This window comes from Perca fluviatilis, chromosome 11 (assembly GCF_010015445.1).
Source record: "Perca fluviatilis chromosome 11, GENO_Pfluv_1.0, whole genome shotgun sequence".
In the NCBI taxonomy this organism is placed as follows: Eukaryota; Metazoa; Chordata; class Actinopteri; order Perciformes; family Percidae; genus Perca; species Perca fluviatilis.
Genome location: NC_053122.1, coordinates 31,955,970 through 31,975,723, shown reverse-complemented (window position 1 = coordinate 31,975,723; position 19,754 = coordinate 31,955,970). Strand labels below are relative to the sequence as shown.

General features: G+C 40.6%; 1 protein-coding gene across 2 annotated transcripts in view; it reads right to left on the bottom strand.

Moving 5' to 3' along the window:
- Nucleotides 1–19,754, bottom strand: part of lig1 (ligase I, DNA, ATP-dependent) — a 74,150-nt gene that overhangs the window by 40,629 nt on the left and 13,767 nt on the right. The window contains exons 4-10 of one of the 2 annotated variants that reach the window (XM_039816638.1): nucleotides 16,462–16,627; nucleotides 14,800–14,937; nucleotides 9,493–9,876; nucleotides 9,215–9,323; nucleotides 6,661–6,747; nucleotides 922–978; nucleotides 82–140 (exon numbers count right to left, since the gene is read on the bottom strand). In XM_039816638.1, the coding sequence (XP_039672572.1) occupies nucleotides 82–140; nucleotides 922–978; nucleotides 6,661–6,747; nucleotides 9,215–9,323; nucleotides 9,493–9,876; nucleotides 14,800–14,937; nucleotides 16,462–16,627 (1,000 nt within the window). The remainder of the gene's footprint in view (nucleotides 1–81; nucleotides 141–921; nucleotides 979–6,660; nucleotides 6,748–9,214; nucleotides 9,324–9,492; nucleotides 9,877–14,799; nucleotides 14,938–16,461; nucleotides 16,628–19,754) is intronic. The other variant, XM_039816639.1, reaches the window with a different exon arrangement.

Genomic DNA, 19,754 nt, shown 5'->3' with positions numbered 1-19,754 from the left:
CTCCTTGATAGAGTGGCTGGCAGCCAGCTGCCTGTGTAGCTACATCAGCGTGCATTATGGGAGAGATAAAATACTATTTACCTGGAGAGAGCAGCAGCACGGAGCGAAGCAGGTTCGACAGCGTCTCGATGTTTCTCAACCTGGGAAAGTGACAACAGGATTGCTTTGAGACAAGGAAGACGAATTAAACGAATTTTAAAGCCATCCTGTAAATACTGGGAGGCGGGAAATGAGATTTGTCTGGAGGTTTTAATCGGAAATGGAAGCTGGGGAGGCAGATGAACAGTTTAATTTAATTTATGGAACACTATACATCAATTGGAGTGGGTGGGAAAATAGTCATCACCGGGACGTTTGCAATTCAATATCCTCAAAAGGTAAAAAAGGAAGTCTGTAAAGGTGTTTTCAATTTGATGGCAAGAGACTTAAGTTACAAATCACAATTATGATTGTGGTTGGTAAGGTCAAGAATCACATCGATTTCCTTCAACAAAGAACTGTATTTCTTCTCAGTTTCTAGTTTCTTGCTCAAGAGTTGTTATATAAATCATCAGCCAAGTTTCTGGAGAATAAAAGCTGAAAACCCAAATTAAATGAAACCCAAGTGTGAAACAAGTTGTTAAAATACATTCCTGAGCATTCCTAGAAAGTGACCTAATTGTAAAAATGTCTTCATGTTCCCTGCCCTCCCCAGAAAATGAATGCAATTTCTTCACTTTCTCTGGCTGGAACATACTTGTCTAATTATATTGCAGAAATTCCCAGCAGGAAGCCTGAGTGGTAATTTTGTAAAAAAGAAAAAAATGCTTTGGTATATTCTATATCCTTTGAACATATTAGGGATCATGTTCTCCCAAATGGTGTTTACCTCATTCAGTAAGAAAAAAAAAGTAACCTTTTTCCTCCATATGGAGCTCTTACCTGCCAGAGTCCTCTTCAATCTTCTCAAAGGTGCGAGCCACCGCCAAGTACGGCACTCTGGAGAGTGATGAGCACATAGTTAGCAGGCGAAGCATTCACACCGACAGATTTTTAAATTCACAGCGTTTAACTGACTCAGCTGTTCAGAGCGGCTAGCAATTAGTGTAAGAGTAGAATGAGCTTTGATTGAGTGTCATCAGACCTCCATTAAAGCAACAGCAGGGAGGACACAGGTCAGAGCGGCCACGGCGGGAAAAGTGTCCTTACAATGACGTTTGATATGCAAAAAGAAATCTACAGAAGAGTTTTTACAAAAAAGCCTCCAAAGGAGACCTTTTCTGTAGATATTTGCTCAGATAAATCATGAGATTTAAATGTGTTTTATACATTCTGAAGCTGATGTTTTTTGTTGCAATATTAGAAAACGTTTATTCAATTACAGAAAAGCATTTATAAGTCAATTGAGTGACTTTTTCTGTGACTGACATAAAGTTTCAGTAAACTCACCAATCTGGTACTCTAAGCAGATTAAAACCCACACAAAACTAGAGCCGGGTACCGAACTCAATACGTTTTAGGCACCGACCGCATTACCTCCGTAGTATCGAGTATCAAAAAGTGCCTCGTCATTCAATACCTAGTCTCGCTGTGCCAGACCCTCCTCCACAGCGCTGCGATTAAAACCATCTTGGGTGGCGCCAAGCGCCGGACGGAGCCATGGTGCCTCTGCAAAATAGCCTCGGGAAGGAACTTGTTTTGGTGGAACATGTGTACGTTCAAATGTTGTTTCACAGCTGGAACACACCGGGCGCGCAAGTGCCACGTAGCATAGATACGTGTCTGATCGTGCATATCTCTTTCTCTCTCTCCCTCCCTCTGATAATAGACAGGATGAGTGGGGGAAATTGTGGTAATTGTAGCCTATATGTGGCCGTGTGTGTGTGTGTGCGCGTGTGTGTGTGTGTATATGTCACTCTCTCTGTCCGTACCACTCTGGTGTACTCTGAGAAGACAATTAAGGAGGAGGACAATATTTACTTCAGGCAAAAACATTTCTTATTCAGTGTTTATTGCAGTGTTTCTGCTCTTAAGTCACTTTTTTTTTTCTTTTTTTTTTTAAACAATTTTATCAGGATTTTTTATTTTTTATTTTTAACAGAATGAGCTGCAAATATGACTGACTTTTTTCCCATCGTTTGCTATAAACTGCAAAACAACAGATGCGTACCGTTTTTCAAAAGCACCACTGAAATATTAATTTATCTTAAATAACAATGAAATGAATGAAAATTCCAGATTAAGGAACGGCTTGATTATTTGCTATATGGGCAAATTTAAACGATTTATTTAAAATGTAATAACAATAAGGACAACTTGTTTAACCAGTCAATTGCTGTTAAGGGATACTTCACCGATTAGCATTAAGCGTTGTATCAGTAGAAACCCGGTAGTATTTTCGAATGACCATGCTTCCCTCCCTCATGTCCCCCTGAGACTAGATTTGTCTGTATTGTGGGTCTGAAAAAAAATAAAATAAAAGACTCCGATGACGCAAAAATCGTCATTTAGCGTCATTTTTGCCCAGAGTCTGTGGACTACAGCCAGCTAGTTCAGCATGTTTTCAACTCGCCCATAGGGGGTTGGACTGTCGTTTTTACCCGAAGCTTGCCGAAGTGAGTCGAGTGTCAGCCATCTTGGAGCTAAGCTACAGCTCTGGTGCAGAAATGGGGTGCTTTTATCCAACTACTGCTAACCGCTGGTGGAGTTTGTGACTGTTAGATGCCGACCATTCTACATTCCACGCAAATTCACAGCTGTGTTTATACTCTGCGTTGTAAGGCCACCAAGCGCTAATGCTACGAATGCATTAGCTGAACTTTATGGAGTCTAATTTGTGTGCACTAAATGTAGCCTGTTTCGTATGTCGTTTTTATATAATGTCGTTTTTATATATTTTAAATGTGTAACACCATTTGAGCCACGGTGAAACGTTGTTTCGTGTACATGGCTGAAATGACAATAAAACACATTTGAGTTGACTTGACTGTCTCACTGTCTATTATGTCTGTAAACGGTAGGCGTGGCTTGGGAGTGGACTCGTAGCAAAGCGACGCAAGTGCATTCTGGAAGTTGTTGTCTTTCATCCACATGAGCCAAAAATAAATTTTCTGGCTTTTCTCTGTCTAGAATGCACCAACTTCTAAAAACAAATTCACCTTTCAACTACATAAATGACCCAATTTAATACATATTCATCTTTCCAGCGGTGAAATATCCCTTTAAGGGGAAACACCCCAGGTGAATAAGGACATAAATTAAGTGATATCACCATAAAACTTCTCCAGTTGATTACTGACATTAAGACAAATATATTTTGTTTAACAAGTTTTCTGAAATTATGTTTAAATATAAAAATTATGCCTTATCTTACTAAATATGTGCTCATTTGCATACATTTCCAGAAAGAAAAAAAAAGAAAAAAGAAAAAATCTGAATTTTGGATTAAGCCAGATTCAAACTTGTTGAAGTCAAGAGTGGCCAGAGCTTTGTGAACCGTACTTAGGTGTTCTGATTTGACAAAGTGGGCAAGAAAGTTGGTGAAGACTTGCAGTTAATTGTCATACAGTTTATGGACGAGTGTATGGCTGCTGTTGGGGTTTAATTAACATGGCTTCATAAATTTTCCGGAGCCAGCCATTAGAGGCTTTGTAACCATTTTTATCATCATAATCAAATTCTCGTAATATATAAAACGGATGTCAACATTGCACATAGTTCTGAGGCTGTGGACGCTAGTATTAGCCCAGCCACATTATTCTGAGTCTGAACTGTAATGTTACACAGGGTGCGATTTGTGAATGCACAACAAAACAAAACATGCAAGAATGAAATCCCTCTTTCAATACCATGGATATGGTGCCACTCGGCACAACATGGTGTCAACATAAATACAGCGCTCTCAAACGAGAGAGCGGAGTTCACTTTGCGGCGAAAATACATTCACCCAGGAAACGCTTCTTCGTTCCTCAGGAGTGTTTAAATCCAAACCACAATCTTTTTTTCTAACCTTAATTAGTATCGCCTCATGACGCTCACTTTTTCTGCCGCTGGTAACCGACATCCCGGAGCTCAGTACTGGTTAAATACAACCAGCAACTGCCGCTCGGATTTTTTCGTATTACGAACTTTATTTGGAAGATTACCGTTACTTTAGCAACTAGTTACCTAATGTTACGTTAGTTAAACAGCATATTACACTGTAATGCCAGCAAACAAGACTGACCTCAAAAGTAGTGTTCATTGCCATAGTAGAAAATCGATTCAAAGTTCAACTTGGAATGAAAGGTTGAAAATTTCGAGGGAATGAGAAGACGATGGAAACGGCGTTGACATCCTGAGGCTGACTGGCTCATCAGGGTCAGAGAGCCAATAAGCACGCAGCATGCTTTTACCAAGATCTAATAATGATTGGGATTGGCTGTCTAATGGTACACGTCGTAGAGGCATGCAGGAAAAACTCTACGTTACACAGAGAGACAGGGCTCATATGTGTGTGTTGTTGCGTTTAGAGAGGCTTGACTACAGCGTGCGTCACATAGGCGTAAAGGAGCTGAAAAATGAAAAAAATGTAATGTTGTATATTCTCTACCAAGCTCTAATAACGACTGGGAGAGAGAGACATGTCGTAGAGACATGCAGGAAAACCCTACATTAAACAGAGACAGGGAAAAATTCATAAAAAGATTTGTGCCATAATGTGTAATGTTATTTCTTTTTTTTTTTTCTTTTTCTTTTTAATGGATATTATAGAAATTAGTATCGAAAAAAAAGTATCTTTCAGAAACTGGTATCGAAGATTTTTGAATGATACCCAGCCCTACACACAACACATCAGTGTTCACAGCGGCTGACCCGAGTTTAAGCAGCTTGACTTGCACCATTGATGCATAATTCCATGATTTTCAATGACTTTCCATTACCAAGTCAGAGCACTTCCCTGGTCTGAAAATTTTATATTTCTTCTGAATTTAGCTTAAAATGTTTGACTCTGGAAGGCTGCACAGAGACAGGCAGGCTGGTTTCTACTACAGTTAGGTTTGAAGGTGAGAAACCAAACACCAAACAGGGCGTCCTCTAGGATTCTGTATTTATGTGAGGATTCTTCACTACACGATGAAAATGCAAATTCTTTCAAAACATTAAGTTAAAAACTTTATTATCCAAGCAAAATACGTTTTTTTAATAACAGTTGAGTGTTTTCGGTAAACAGCAGAAATATGCAAAATGTGTAGAAAATAAACAATTAGTGGATTAACCGATTAGTCAATCGACAGAAAATGAATTGGCAACTATTTTAATGATTAATTGTTTAACTAACTTAAGATAAAATACCAATCGTTCTCGGGTTCCAGATTCTCAGTTGTGAGAATTTGCTGCTTTTCTTTATTTCTTGCGATAGCAAACTGTCTCTTTTTGGGTTACGGACTGTTGGTCGGACAAAACAAGCAATCTTAAGACGTGACCATGGACTTTAAGAAATTGTGAGGTACATATTTTCAGCTATTTTCTTACACTTTATAGATCAAACAATCAATTTGCAGCTCTAGAAATAAGTAATAAATATGTATGGAACATTCCTGTAAAGTAACCTCTTTACTTAACATCCTCACACACTCCCCGAAATCTGCTAATCCTGCAAAATATCACAGCCACTGGGAACCATAGGTTGGTTGGTAAAATATATTTGAGACTATTTCTGCATCCTGGTCGTTAAGGTGAGTGTAGGCTGAGAAAGGCCACGATCAGACAGCTGTGTGTTTGCAGGTTTGCAAAACGCTATTATTATGACTGGGTACCAAAATTAATAACTTTATAGGCACCGAAAAAATTTCCTCCATGGTATCGAAGAATGCCTCGTCACTCAATACCCAATTTCAACACCTAAGGAGTACATCTCATCAGGGTCAGTGAGCCAATAAGCTTCCAGCATGCTTCTGCCAAGATCTAATAATGCTGCTGATTGGCTGTCTAACGTTACACGTTGTAGAGGCATGCAGGTTACACAGAGAGACGGGGCTCGTGTGTGTGTGTGTGTGTGTGTGTGTGTGTGTGTGTGTGTGTGTGTGTGTGTGTGTGTGTGTGTGTGTGTGTGTGTGTGTGTGTGTTGTGGCGTTTAGAGAGGCTTGACTACAGCGTGCGTCACATAGGTGTAAAGGAGATGAAAAATGAAGAAAAAAAAAACAGTGATTTGTAATGTTGTAGATTCTTTTTGTTAAAATGGATTTTATAAAATTGGTATTGCAAAAAGTATTATTTAGGAACCAGTATCACTTTCACTGTATCAAACCTTTTTGAACGATATCTAGCCCTACTGATCAGACAGAGCGATGCTAGTTTTGTCTTAGCATCGCACCGGAAAGGGGACAAGAATTAGCATGACCACCCGGGTGTCATGTTTCCATCACTGCCGATAAACTACCCATGACTACTACTAGTAATTTGTCCCGGAAATTAATGCAGATTTTAACTTTTCCCACAAACAACAAATGCCATATAAAATAACAAAAACTGCCGGTGCAACACAGAGGTCTTCTTACTTGATGGTTTTATTTCTTAAGGTGCGTAACAGTGACTAACGTTTCGATGTAGGTTACATCTTCATCATTTGCCATATGTTAGTGGGTGTTAGTGGATTGTTGTAGTCAGTGGGAAAGGGGCTCAAGAGTGGGCTGGACTTACTTTTGGCCCTGCTTCCAGCAGGCATGGTCCACAGGATGGTATTTGGGCCTGGACGGATCGTAGTCCGTTTGTCCGGAGGTCGACTCACTGAGGAAGAACACAGCGAGAAACAGAGCTAATTAAGAGTCTGACTGAATGATGGAGACAGCGGTTATAGTCACTGAAAAAAACATCTCTGATCACTTTGGAGACAGAAAGTCATGCACACTATTATCATAACAAGGAGATAGATACTTTGAAATGTAATGAGTGTTTTGGGAGAAAGCTTCACTAGTTATAACTACTACAGTAAAGAAGAAAAATATCAGTACCTATTAGGAATTATAGAAAAGCGTTTACTACGTCAGCAAGGTTATATAATTATTTATTCTTGCGGGGGGAAAAAAATTAGGATTGTCGAAAAAAGTTAAAGTTTTTAACTGCAGTACTTGCAAGATGTGTACAAGCGTTTCCTTTCCTCTCACAAGGTGCAAAACACTGGAGTCTAAAAATAATTGCCTGAAATCATTAAGAGGAGAGGCACTCTTGCTGTGAACTTTGTATGGTATGCATTGCCTATCACTCCTAACACTGTCGCACACAAGGCAGTGATAAAAAAATAAATAGGAGGATGAAAAACGTATTTCCTCCCTTCTAGTCGTCTAGAGCTAAAAATAGTTTGTAGCCGTTATAGTTATCATGACCTCAAAGTGACAAAGCAGCAATACACTGCTTCTGCTGCTGGTTTATTTACATTTAATAAGACTCAAATAAAAAGGTATGATAATAACAATAATAATAATTTTAATGAATACAGAAACGGATCAGCTTAAAGCACTTAAGGGAGCATCCTTTAGGAGAGGCTAAAAAAAAAAAAAAAAAGCTAATTTTTTTTTATAACTGCATCCAAATACAGACAACGATGAACAATCACTTGATATGGGCAGAGCAGAAGATTTTGAGAAAATGTGACATTACTGACTTTTTTTTTTTTAAACTCGTTTTTTTTTTACGTGATTTTATTACTGATTTATTGGTTTTACAACATGAAAAACATGCTATTGTGCCTTTTGTTTTGTAAAATCCAGGATGTTTTCATTGTTCTGATATAACAACATGTATTTTGCTTTATATTTGTCTTGTGTTGGACCCCAGGAAGAATAATCTTCACTACGGTGATGACTAATGGGGATCCTTAATAAACAATAAAAAGGCCTGACCACAGAGTGTTAAGAAAACTTTTCCATGGCCTCATTTAAAAGAAATAAAAAACACGCCTATCTGTCAATACCCTGATAACCAATGTTTGACGGACACTGTCCAGATTAAGAATGATTTCAAGATGACGGATTAGTGGTTTAAATAATTTTTAAAAACAGGCAGAATTTTGGCTACATTGGCTGTGGATTAACTTTCAGCTTGAGATGGAGACACAGCGCCTTGTTAACTGGCTGTCTGTTGGACAATTGAATGGATTAGGCGCTTCTTTTAATATTACTGGAGTATAATTTCACACGTTGTGGATAAAACTGCAGTCTTGACTGAGACGGTACTGTAATTTAAATTAAACTATGGTTTGCACTTCACACAGCCACCTGAAGCTCCAGTCTTTTTTCTTTTTCCTTTCTTCCTGCTTTCCTTACAAATTAAAGTACAAAGTTTTTCTGCTTTTCTCGGTTTGTCAGCCTTGTTGTACATGGTCATCTTGCTTTAATTTCAACTAAACCGGAATTGTCAATGGACAAAATCGCTAAGGTGTTAACATTCAGTGTGAGCAGCCACAGTGTGAGCAGCCACAGTGTGATCAGCCACAGTGCAGAAAGGCCAATTAAAAAGCCAAGTGTGAGCTAACACAACGTACAAGATTAATTTAAAAAAAGCACAAAAAAAACTAAATTGATCAAAAACATAACCTTCCTGGTGGAAGTAATTACTCAAAATAATCAAGTAGAATAAGGTAATAAGTAGGGGTGAAAGATTCACGTCGTATGTATTATATAATACAATTTTCAAAACTGATTAATTTCCCTAGAATCTTTATTTTTTATTTACCAATGATTCACCAATGAGTCACATTCACATTCTTCTTAGAACACATTTTTTAGCAACGTCTCATGATATATTGTCTCTAGAAGTTTATTATTCAACTTTTGCTTTTGTTAAATAAGGAAAAGAAAATCCCAATACTCAATACTTCTAGAATCGCAATAAATGAAAATCGCAATCCAAATCCAATCGGCACCCATGTATTGTGAAAGAATGGAATCGGTACAAAAGCATATGGTCCCAGCTCTAGTAATCAATAATGAAAACAACCGTCAATAGCACCTCCAGTGTCCTCTCCCTCCCTCTGCCACAGGCATGCATGTGCTTTACCAAAGAGGTCAGAGTTGGCTGAACAGTGCAACATGTGGTTGAGTTAAGAGTTCTGTTAAGACAGACGAGAATACAAACAGGCAGCTAAGGCCATGAGCGTAAATAAAAATAAAAAAAAAAATAAAAAAACTCAGATAGGGTAGGGCCTGACCCAGCCTGTCCTGAGCTGTCTGGAACTTCCTGTTGTGCTCGGACTCACCTTTTTGTGTCTTTACTGTCCTCTGCTGAGGGCTTCCTCTCTGCACTCGTCTTTTTCTCCCCTTCACTCTCCTCTGCTTTCTCCGTCTTCACTGCAGCTTTTCTTGGAGCTATTGAATAAAAGTAAAGCAATTTAATAAAAGAAGGTGAGGGTGGAGCAGGGGTTGGGGCAGCGAAATATTTCGCTTGTCTTTCCTAACTGATAAAAGCATAGAACATTTACGGACACTTTTCTTCTTTTTTGTGTGCAAGCACAGAGCTATGCAAATTCCTCCTCACCAAAGAAACTGCTGATGGGGGCTTTCTTGGGCGGCTCCTTATCTTTCTGCTCTTTTGCTTCTTTCTGCTTTCTCGCCGTTTGACTTTTTGGGCTCCCTTCTCCCTCTTGCGTGTCCTTTTCAACCGCCTCCTTCTTCTTGGCAGTGGCAGGCCTTTTCTCATCATCTGTCTTCTCCTTTGCTTCCTCTTCATTTTCCGCCCCCTCAGCTTTTTTTTCCTTCTCATCAGAGCTCGTTTGCTTCACCCGCTCCTCCTCCTTGGCCTTCTCTTCTTCCTCTCTCTTCTTCTTCTTCACCTCCTCCTCATCTGGGCTGTTAGCCACGGCCACTGCCTTTTCAACTCTCTCTTCCTTTGTGTCCTCGTCCATGGGTTTGTCTGTGTTCCCTGCACAGAGTGAGACAGAAAGGGAGTGGAGTCATTGAAGAGCTAAATGTCAGCAGGTTTACTGAGGGCGACCCAGCTTTTATTTCATTTTTTGCAACCCCGTGTTTGAAGATGGTTTTTCAAAACAACAGCCTTCTTCAATAAAATGCTGCAGGTTTTATTTTTGAGGTTTCCTTTTCACCCGAGAGTCGGGTAAGGGAGAAATGACTATTGACAAAGCTGTAGTGCCGAGTCTCAGCACACAGAGCTGGGGTCATGATATGGCTGGGCGAGGAGACGGACATCAAACTTTCATTTTCTCATCCGCAAGTTAAAATGACTGATGGACTCGACTGCCGAATTCAACAGTCCCTTTTGATACTTTACCAGCCAATTTATAAAATAAAAAAAAAATAAAAATAAAAAAAGAGGGGACGTTTTGTCTGCTGTGCTACTGCAACTTCTGCTACTTGGGCGGAGTGATTAGCGCAACACATGAAAAGCACCGTTGTTACTCTCTCAGGGTATATACAGAAATTCTGGAGATGAATTCAATACCTTTTAATACCATTTTTAATACCTTTTCAATAGGTTTTAAAACCAACACGCCATTGAGTTGCAGGTTTATACGGCAACACGTTTTCTAACCATTGAACAGAGTTTGAGATTTATAAAACTACACCCTAGGCCAATAGAACAATGCAGATAGGGAAAGTCAACAGAATCACTGACTTTGGCAACATCTTGCAACCCTAACCCATCTTGCATTTATTCCACCTTTAGAATAAAATTAATAGATGAAATAAAATTATAAATTAAAGCAGTTCAAAGAAACAAGCATTCACTGATGCCATTATAACCACTTAAAACTAAGTGAACCTTTTTCTGTATGTACAGACACGCAAATGAGTACACATAGAAAATATTCCATGAGGCAAGTGAAATACAAGGAAACAGACATACATATAGACAAGCAAACAAGCATTCACCGTTTGAACTTGTGATGCCATTCTAACCATTTGAAACTAAGGCTACGTTCAGACTGCAGGCCAAAGTGGCCCAAATCCGATTTTTTTGGGGTCAAGTGACCAGGTCAGGCTTCTTCAGAAGTAGTGTGAACACTCAAATCTAGCCCAGATCTAATTGTTTCAGATCAGATTCAGGCCACTTCCACATGTGTTCCTGAATCCGACCCAGATCAGATTTTTATTTGATGTGACTTTTACCTCAAAAACCCTCGCTGTGGCCACTCTCCCCGCTGGGAGGGGCGGGGCCCGCTGCTTCCAGTGCGGCTGTTAACCGGGGAGGACCTCAGTGTTCCCCAACCACGCGTCACATCGCCAGGGCGGGGATCGACTCACGTAAAAAGGTGATGTCGGCAACCCCCGAATCCGTCTGTAAAACACGGACCAAGGAGTTTAACGCTGCGCAGTCGGGGTCGCCCGTGCGTGTGCAATGAAAGTGAAAGCCGGCTCGCGCCGCCTGAGGTGGGATCCCGGTCCCTCGGGTCGGGCGCACCACCGCCCGAAGTCGCCGCACCGCCGGGAGGTAGAGCGTGTGTGGGGCCGGCTAGAGTGGTGGAGCGTCGTAGCGTCCTGAGCGTGCAAATTGGCCGCCGGTCACACAGACCTCTGTAGTGAATTTGCAGCCATAATCCCGCAAAGTTGTCTCGCTTTCTCTTCAGTCTTCTCCTCCTCAGCATCTGCGCATTAATGTTATGGCTGCCATTACACAAACATTTCAATAAAAATAAAATAAAAATAAATAAATAAAAGCGAAAATGCTGATTTCCTCCATAACCTCCCTAACTTTAGTGCAACAGCGTGCTGTGTCTGATGTCATTGTTAGTGTTCTTTTGCGCATGCGGGTCAGTTCAAAACCGCAACAGTTCACACTGGAATCTGATATAGGCCACATTTTAAAAGGTAATGTGAACAGCCAAACAAAAAAATCGGATCTGAGCAAAAAATATGAATCAGGCATTAAGACTTGCGGTGTGAACATAGCCTATGTGAACCTGCGATCTCATGGTAACTGCTTTTTCTTCCCCACTAGGGGTGCATACCGCTCAAAACCAACATGAAAAACGTAGCTAGTAATGTTTACTCAGCGTTTTGTTTTGTTGTTAAACTGTGTGTTAAATGAGCGGTGACGTTAATCACCGGTTTCAGGTAACGGCACCGTCTATTTGCTGGATGGTTTTAAGCTAACGGTCGGTAGCTAACATTAGCAGATAAGCGGCAGCGACGTTATTTTTCATATTTTGGCACAATCAGTGTTTCTGACTGTAGTAGTAGTGGTCATTGTGACTGAAAGTGTGATGTGAGATGCTAAAAAGAATCTACACGCCGTTTTAAGGTAACATCAATTTTGACTAGGGCTGCAGCTATCGATTATTTTAGTAATCGAATATTCTACCGATTATTCCATCGATTAATCGAGTAATCGGATAAGAAATACTTAGTAAGAAATACTTAGTAAACAGCAATAGTAAATATTTATTATTGCTGTTTACTAAAAAAAAGGAAACCTGTCGCTTGTATATATACAAAAGACTGGTTTCCTTCTTTAGAAAAAGCTAAATTTTGTATTGCCAAATTCCAAGAGACCTTTAAAAGAAATACATTACAATAGTACATTTTTGGTGGCCCAAATGTTAATATTTTTCACCCAATTCCCCTTCTTGCCTCTGGCTCTTTGCACTGGATATGCAAAAGAGCTGTTCACTGACCAGAGGGTTTACAGCAGGGCTACTCAACTACACTGTTCTGGGGGGGCACATTTTCAGAAGCCTCACATACGTGAGGAGCATAGATATATCTATGGTGAGGAGAAAGAATAAAGAATGCATGATGACGCGTCATTCACGTGCATATTAAGTAGCCATGCTGGAGGGAGCCGGTTTGTCTCCGGCAGCAGCTACATTTCCAAAGATTAGAAGCAAACTAATAAAAAGTTACACTACAAACCGACAGCTTTCGTTTTAGCTTGGTAAAACATCGCTATTAGCAGAGTAGCATGTTGTAGGCTAGTTGTGTAAAACATCGCTATTAGTAAAATAGCATGCTGCAGGCTAGTTGTGTAAACAGCGTGCGGGACGCAGCAGACGCTAGCTACCTTGTGTCGGGTTGGCTCCGTGGAATGGATGAGTACACTGGAGGTTTGTTACAGAGGTGATGTAGCAGCATGTTTGCAGCTTAAAATGATCCCAAACTTTCTGTCGTTTTCTCTTGCCTGTCTCTCCCTTTTAGACCATCGCTATTTTCGTCTTCCTTCATTTGTAATATGGGCCGTCAGTCTTGTGTCCGCAGAAGCGCAAAACTCTTGTGCGCTAGTAATAATCCTCCGTGCGGAAACACAGTGAGCCGTACAACCTTAATTACATTGATTTAACGAAGCTTCGAGGCAAAGAATTTTGCTTCAAGGATTTTTTGTAATCGAATTATTCGAGTTATTCGAAGAATCGTTGCAGCCCTAATTTTGACGTTCAACACCCCCACTGCTGAAAACCATTCTAGAGGAAACACTGTCAACCATCATAGCATCTACATCGAGAGCTAGGAGTACATAGATTTTTTCAGAACTTGTTCAAATAAATTATTTACATAAAAGCAATGACACTTCCACACTGTTAAGAGAATGCACAAAACCATTTCAGTGTCTACTGATACCCATATAACTGTGGCAGACAAGCAAAGTAGTCGCAGTACGGTACCTGGGATGTGCCAATCTGGGGAGTGAATGTGATGAAACTGCTATGTGGATTTAAAAGAGTAAAAATATTTTAAATTTGTTAACAATGCCTGCGTTGTATATCCAAATTCTTGTGTGCATCACTGGACTTTTTCCTGGGAAGGTAAAGAGCGCATTTATGCTAGAGAACCTCTGAATGCTTTGTTTATCTACAACTGCAGGTACATTAAGCTGGTGCCTTGCAATACAGTGCTGACAGACACTGTGGCCACTTATCCACTATACAACACCATGCAGACTTTGGACCCACAACATACAGTGTTTCCTTTAGGATTTTTTTTAGCAGTGGGGGCAGGTCTGAACTCCCCCCCTCCCCCCACCCTTCCAATGAAACGGAACTGACACTTTGCTGCAACAAGAGTTACTATATAGGCCAACTTTGATCTTGACATATAGGCTAAGCATTCTGTAGCAAATAACAATACACCCACTATCAATTACATTATCTTAATGCAGTGTAACTACTTCAGCATGTAAATAATGCACCTAAAATACTAACGTTCTCCGACATGCACTCTAACAATGCAGCCCTATTTCTGATACCGTGGGGGGCAGAAATGTTGCCGTGGGGGGCCGCCACGGTCAAATCAACAAAGAGGAAACACTGACATACGCTTTATACACACAGCGTATTACCTTGATATGAATGGCTGGGGGAGAATGTCCGTGTTGCGGTGATGAAGAAACTATGTTGTTGCAACATTTATGCCAAAGCTAGTACTGGCAAGAATTGTATTTGATATCGTAAAACAAAATGAGTTGTAATGGATTTTGTCACTTCTATAGTTTTTGTTTTATTTCAATTTTGAAAATAATATAAGAGCCATCATCGTTCATATATTAGACTGGGATGACTGTGGGAACAGTGTTACATTTCAATCAGATGTATTTGTCTACTTAATATCTATCTCTATATGTATTTATGTATGTATGTATATCTATCTGTAAGTGTGTGGTAGAGTGTATGTTAGAGTATTTATTACATAGCAAATGTTGTACACAAGCTTGTGCAATGACATTAAATCTATTCTTATACAAATGTGCAGTTCTTTATTTCCAAATAGTCTAATAATCATGCTGAATAATGCATTATTGATTGCATTTGTGCAACTTCCCAACTTTGAAAAGTCTCCAGTTAATTTTCCATTCTGACCAAGACTTTTCAGACTCACAGCAGAAGTGAAGGCGTACCTGTGCCGCTGGCGCTGTTCTCCACACGGGCGCGTTTGTTTTGCTGACCCTGCTCCTCCTTGGCCTCTGCTTCGTCTTTCTGACTCTCACTGCCGCTCCTGCTCTCATCCAGCTTCCTCTTGGGGAACATCTTCCTCGCTGCACACGGGAGTACGGGCGTTCAATTAAAAAGGGAGGAGGAGGAAAAAAGAAAAACAGTGAGAGGCATCCTTACTGAAATGATGTCGTGATCAAACAGAAAGAGGATGTGAAGATGAAAACAGGACAAGTCTACTCTCGTACTGCGGATGTAGGGCAAAAAAAAAAAAAAAGAAGAGAATCACAGATAGGTACTTTCATAATGAAAACACTAATTCCATCCTGAAAGATATTATGCAGCACAGCATAGGGTTTCAGTGTAATTTCCCTCTCTAATTTTATGCAGCAGTGGTGCTTGAGGGTATATTTTAGTTTTGGTTCTGCATGCGCCTCTGTTTTGGTCCTTGGTAGGGTTCTAGGCACAGGTAGCACCGCTGATGGTTTTCTTCTAGATATATTATAATGAAAGCATTAACCCAGGACATTAAGAATGCAATTGCAGGTCAAATTAGCGTTATTTTAGTGATGTTTTTTCCTCCAGTGGTGATGGTGGCGGGGCTCTTACTGTGGCAACGCAACACGCAGTCATCTAACAGACACAAAGAGAATGGCAAGATAATGAGCCGCTTCCCTGCTGCAAAAGTAGGATGAAGGAAACAAAGTGAGAGCGGAGGTGCTTCCCAAATGAAAACAAGCTGCATTACTAGAAATCTGTGTAGCTCCAAGTAGCTAAAATTCTCTATTCAGAATCCTACATTTGACATGAAAAAGTACAGCGAGTACAAAGCCCCACTTAAAAGCACTTGGTCGATCTATTTATGTTCAATGAAGTCAGTTACACATACAGCTTATTTAAAATTCACCGATAATGAACATGTATGGCAGAGAAAAAACAGCAGCAACGCTCTTCTCTTGCACATGTGAAATGTTGGAGCGATAATGCATAATAATCACTTCTTTTTTTTTCCAGAAAGTTACCAAAAGCCTGCAAGCTAGAAAGGAACCAAATAAAGATTGACTATCAGCTACAATAACAACAAGATATGCTCTGCTGGTTCCATTAAAGCCAAGTCAGCAGAAATGATACACCACAAGACAACGCAGCGATAATAACATTATCACAATGCAAGCACACACGGAAGAATAATGATATAGGCCTGTAGAGTGTGTACGCGTGGTTCAGCAGATGAGATAAATGAAAAATAATGCAACCCAATCTAGACTACTGGTTGTCAGTCTAAAGGGTTGAGGCCCTTCCAGAGAATCAAGAGATTAATGAAACAAGAGGGGGGGAAAAGTGCACTTAGCTGCTTTCTGGAGAAGAAACCTCTCATGCATTCAGTTTGTGATGAATGTCTTGTTTTCCCTCATTGTGAAATAATGAGTATTTTGGAGCCATTAGACTCCTGCTAATAAGTAATCAAGTAAAACAGCTCGAGGCAGAAGAACTATCAATCCTCGGCTGGTGTCAAAGTTCGAAAAATGCTGCAATTTTGGAGACACCACACCACAGATTTAGAGTAAGCCTAGAGTGGGGAAAAACAAACGAAAAAACAAGTAGATCAAATGGGATCAGATACTGACCAGTCTTGCGTTTAACGATGCCAGAGGGGGAGATGGAGTTTGGGGTGCCGGGGGTCCCGGGTGAAGCCGAAGAAGCTGGGGTGGCTGGAGTAGCGGGAGTTACAGGGGTGGCCGGGGCAGGTGGAGGAGACAGGGGGGTGGGAACTGCCGTAAAGACAGCATCCTTCTGAAAAACACAAGCAGTGTTGGTAATGGTGTTGAGAATCATTGTAAAGAGAGGCAGCAGAAACAAAGGCTCAAATGGCTAGAATTACTGCATCCTTTTTTTTAAATTACATTAACATCTTGACTATTTTCATCTTGAGCGGACATCAAAATCCCAGGAACCGACAATGACAGCTGTCCAAAACAAGAAGGCCTGGATCACTGTGGACGGCTTGTATCACCCACCCTCAGTGTGGCAAGAATATTCATATTAAAAAGGTCCACTATGTAATATTTTTACTGTAATAAATCCAAAAATGACCCCAATGTGTCATCAGATATTTAGGAAACATGCTAAGTTGAAATACTATCTTTTCTGACACCAATGCTAATGCCAGTATTTTTTCCTTTTGAAATTTTGAAAAATTCTGTTGGCTTTTTGGCCTGTGTGTTGTTATCAACTGCCCAGTTTGACAGCCAGGCCGGGTTGCCAGATATACCTGTAAAAAACATAAACCCAGCGCACTACAGCTGTAACGTTAGTACAGCCATGAAAGCAGCAAACAAACAAACAGGCTCAACGACGATAAATTCTACCCAACCTAAAAAAAAAAAAAAAAAACTACATGTTTCTAAGAGTTGCGTGACCAGAGACAAAACAAACCCCGTGTAAATATTGGAGATGTATTTGAAAGATGGAGACAGCTTAGAGCCCAAAAGGACGCAGAGTTGGCTTATTTCCTCCTGAACAGGTAAGCATTAGCTTCAGACTTATTTATCACGGCTACAAGGGACGGGCATTTTACGTCATTTCAACATTCGTGTACTCACATTGAATTATATAGCTGAGTGAGTACCCGAGTTGGTTACTCACAAAAACAAATTGAGACACAGCCAGTAAAGGGATCCCGACTGGTCCTGGCTAACGCTGCCATGCTAACCCTGCTAACTGCTAATGTTACAGAAGGACCAGGCGTGGGCGTAGCCGACAACGGTGAGTTATAGCTGTAAACCGGGAAGCCAATAAAGTGTGTTCAGTCGGGTGGAGAGGACGGCAAGGTAGTGGCATTTTTAGCGATTCCTACCGTAATTCTAAGCCGAAGGAGTGTGTCTGTCCGTCGGGTGGCGAGGACAGCGAGGTTGTGGTGTTTTTAGCGGTTCCTACAGTAATTTTAAGCCAAAAAAGTGTGTCTGTCAGTTGGGTACAGAGCTCCTCCGCTGTGCTGTGAAGTAATGTCTGGCTATGTGAGACAAGCGTCTAGCAACATTGTTGTGGATGCTGCGGTCTCAGCCTGGCAACCCCTGTGAACTTCAAGTATGGGGTGGAGGGGGCGGGGGAAGACGACTCTCTCCAGTATTTTTAATTTGTACTGCAGTAACTACTTTAAACACTAGCTGTTAGTATTACATATTGCACCTTTAAATGTGCTGTAAAAAAACGAAAAACTAAATTCATACGTTTAGGGACTTAAAAGGAATACGCCACCGTTTGTTGGGTCACTTTTACTCACGACATGCTAATCGGCAACAAAGGATTCCATTCATTACGCTAAGCTAGCGGCGCCGGACTAAGACAATGCATGCACTGATACAAAAATGCATTTGCCCACCTATATAAATATAGAGGGGACAGTGAATAACCCTTTTTCAACAAACGGTGGCGTATTCCTTTAAGAAAAGTCATACAATGGCCTGTCAACATTGAGCAGCTGAAAGCCAAACAGAAAATCTCAACAAAAGTATCTCAGCAAGTGTTGCAAAACAATACTGCAAACCCTGAAGGACACACACCTCCATCAGTGAGGAAACAAATCTGTTGTTCAGTGAAGCGCGTCGCTGAGAGAGGGCTGCTAGAAGAAAAGAAAACCAGAGGAGGCAGGGAACACTATAGCAGGCATGCTGGCAACCACTGCTAAAAGTCAGTACTGCACATCAAATGTCTCAATAGTTCCAAGTACTCATTGTTGTGGAGTTGTTCTTGCATAAACTAAAATCTCCACAATCCCTTGTATAAGCCCTTAACAACTATGCCGTACCACCTGAGCACCGTGGCAAAAGGCTGGTAATGTACACGTAGCTGGTATTCTAAGGGCTGCATGATATAAGGAAAATATGCGATATGTGATAACGTTGTTGAATATCACAATAATGATTATTACCTGTAATACATAAACAGATATAGTGTACTCGGTTCCACTGCTTTCAGTATTCTGCTAAAATACAATAAATTGCTTGGTGAATTTAAAAAAAATGAAAGGAAATAATTTCCAACATTCTTCTATTGAACAAATTGAACACTGAATTAAATATAAAAGGCACCGCTAAAGAAAGAATTATGGTTACATAGCAGTTTTCTGCTGATATGTTCTTTCAACCAACACAAAAAATGCGATGCATCGCAGCCTTTTGCGATGTGTTTATTGCGCCAGTTGATAAAGTTGTTCTTTATACCAGGTATCCCAACCAAAGAAAGCGAAAATTTGAGACTGACTCAGCTTTTGGATAAATGGAACCCGCATTACGTTGTGGTGGCCAATCATGTAGCCGTAGATCAGACTTGTTGGTGTGTTTTGAGACAGTGTGAGAGTCCCGTACAGGAAACATCACTGCCTCTACCGCTGCCACAAGAAACGCAAGCACTGAACTGTCCCGCTGCCTCTTTTCTTTATCTCTCAGTGAAATGAAGCTTCCTTCAAGTGTGGTCGGAAACTCGAGATCTATAAACGATCTGACAGAAAACTATATTTGTGAATTATAAACTTTAATTGTTCTACATTGGGGGGTTAACACAACAGGACGTCACACAAATGGTTTCAGTGACACTCCCATCGCCGCACAACCCTGCGTTAAATCGGCGGATCGCTGTTCCCTGGTCAGAGCTTTGTGACTAGCATCTAATGACTAGCAAGCACTTTCTTACCGCTGCTGCCCTACAGCATCTTCCTTGAACATACACTGCAGAAGCAAACACTTAATTGGAGGCACCAAGTGTTAAACGGCTTCTCGTCTCCACCAGTTTCATGCAGAGCGCCTGATTGGCTAGAACTCGTTTCATTGGTAGGTGGAAGTTCGATGATTGGATAAACCCAGCGCATCAAAAACAAATCCTATGTGAACTTTTTTATGTATTTATTTTTCTAAAATAGTCA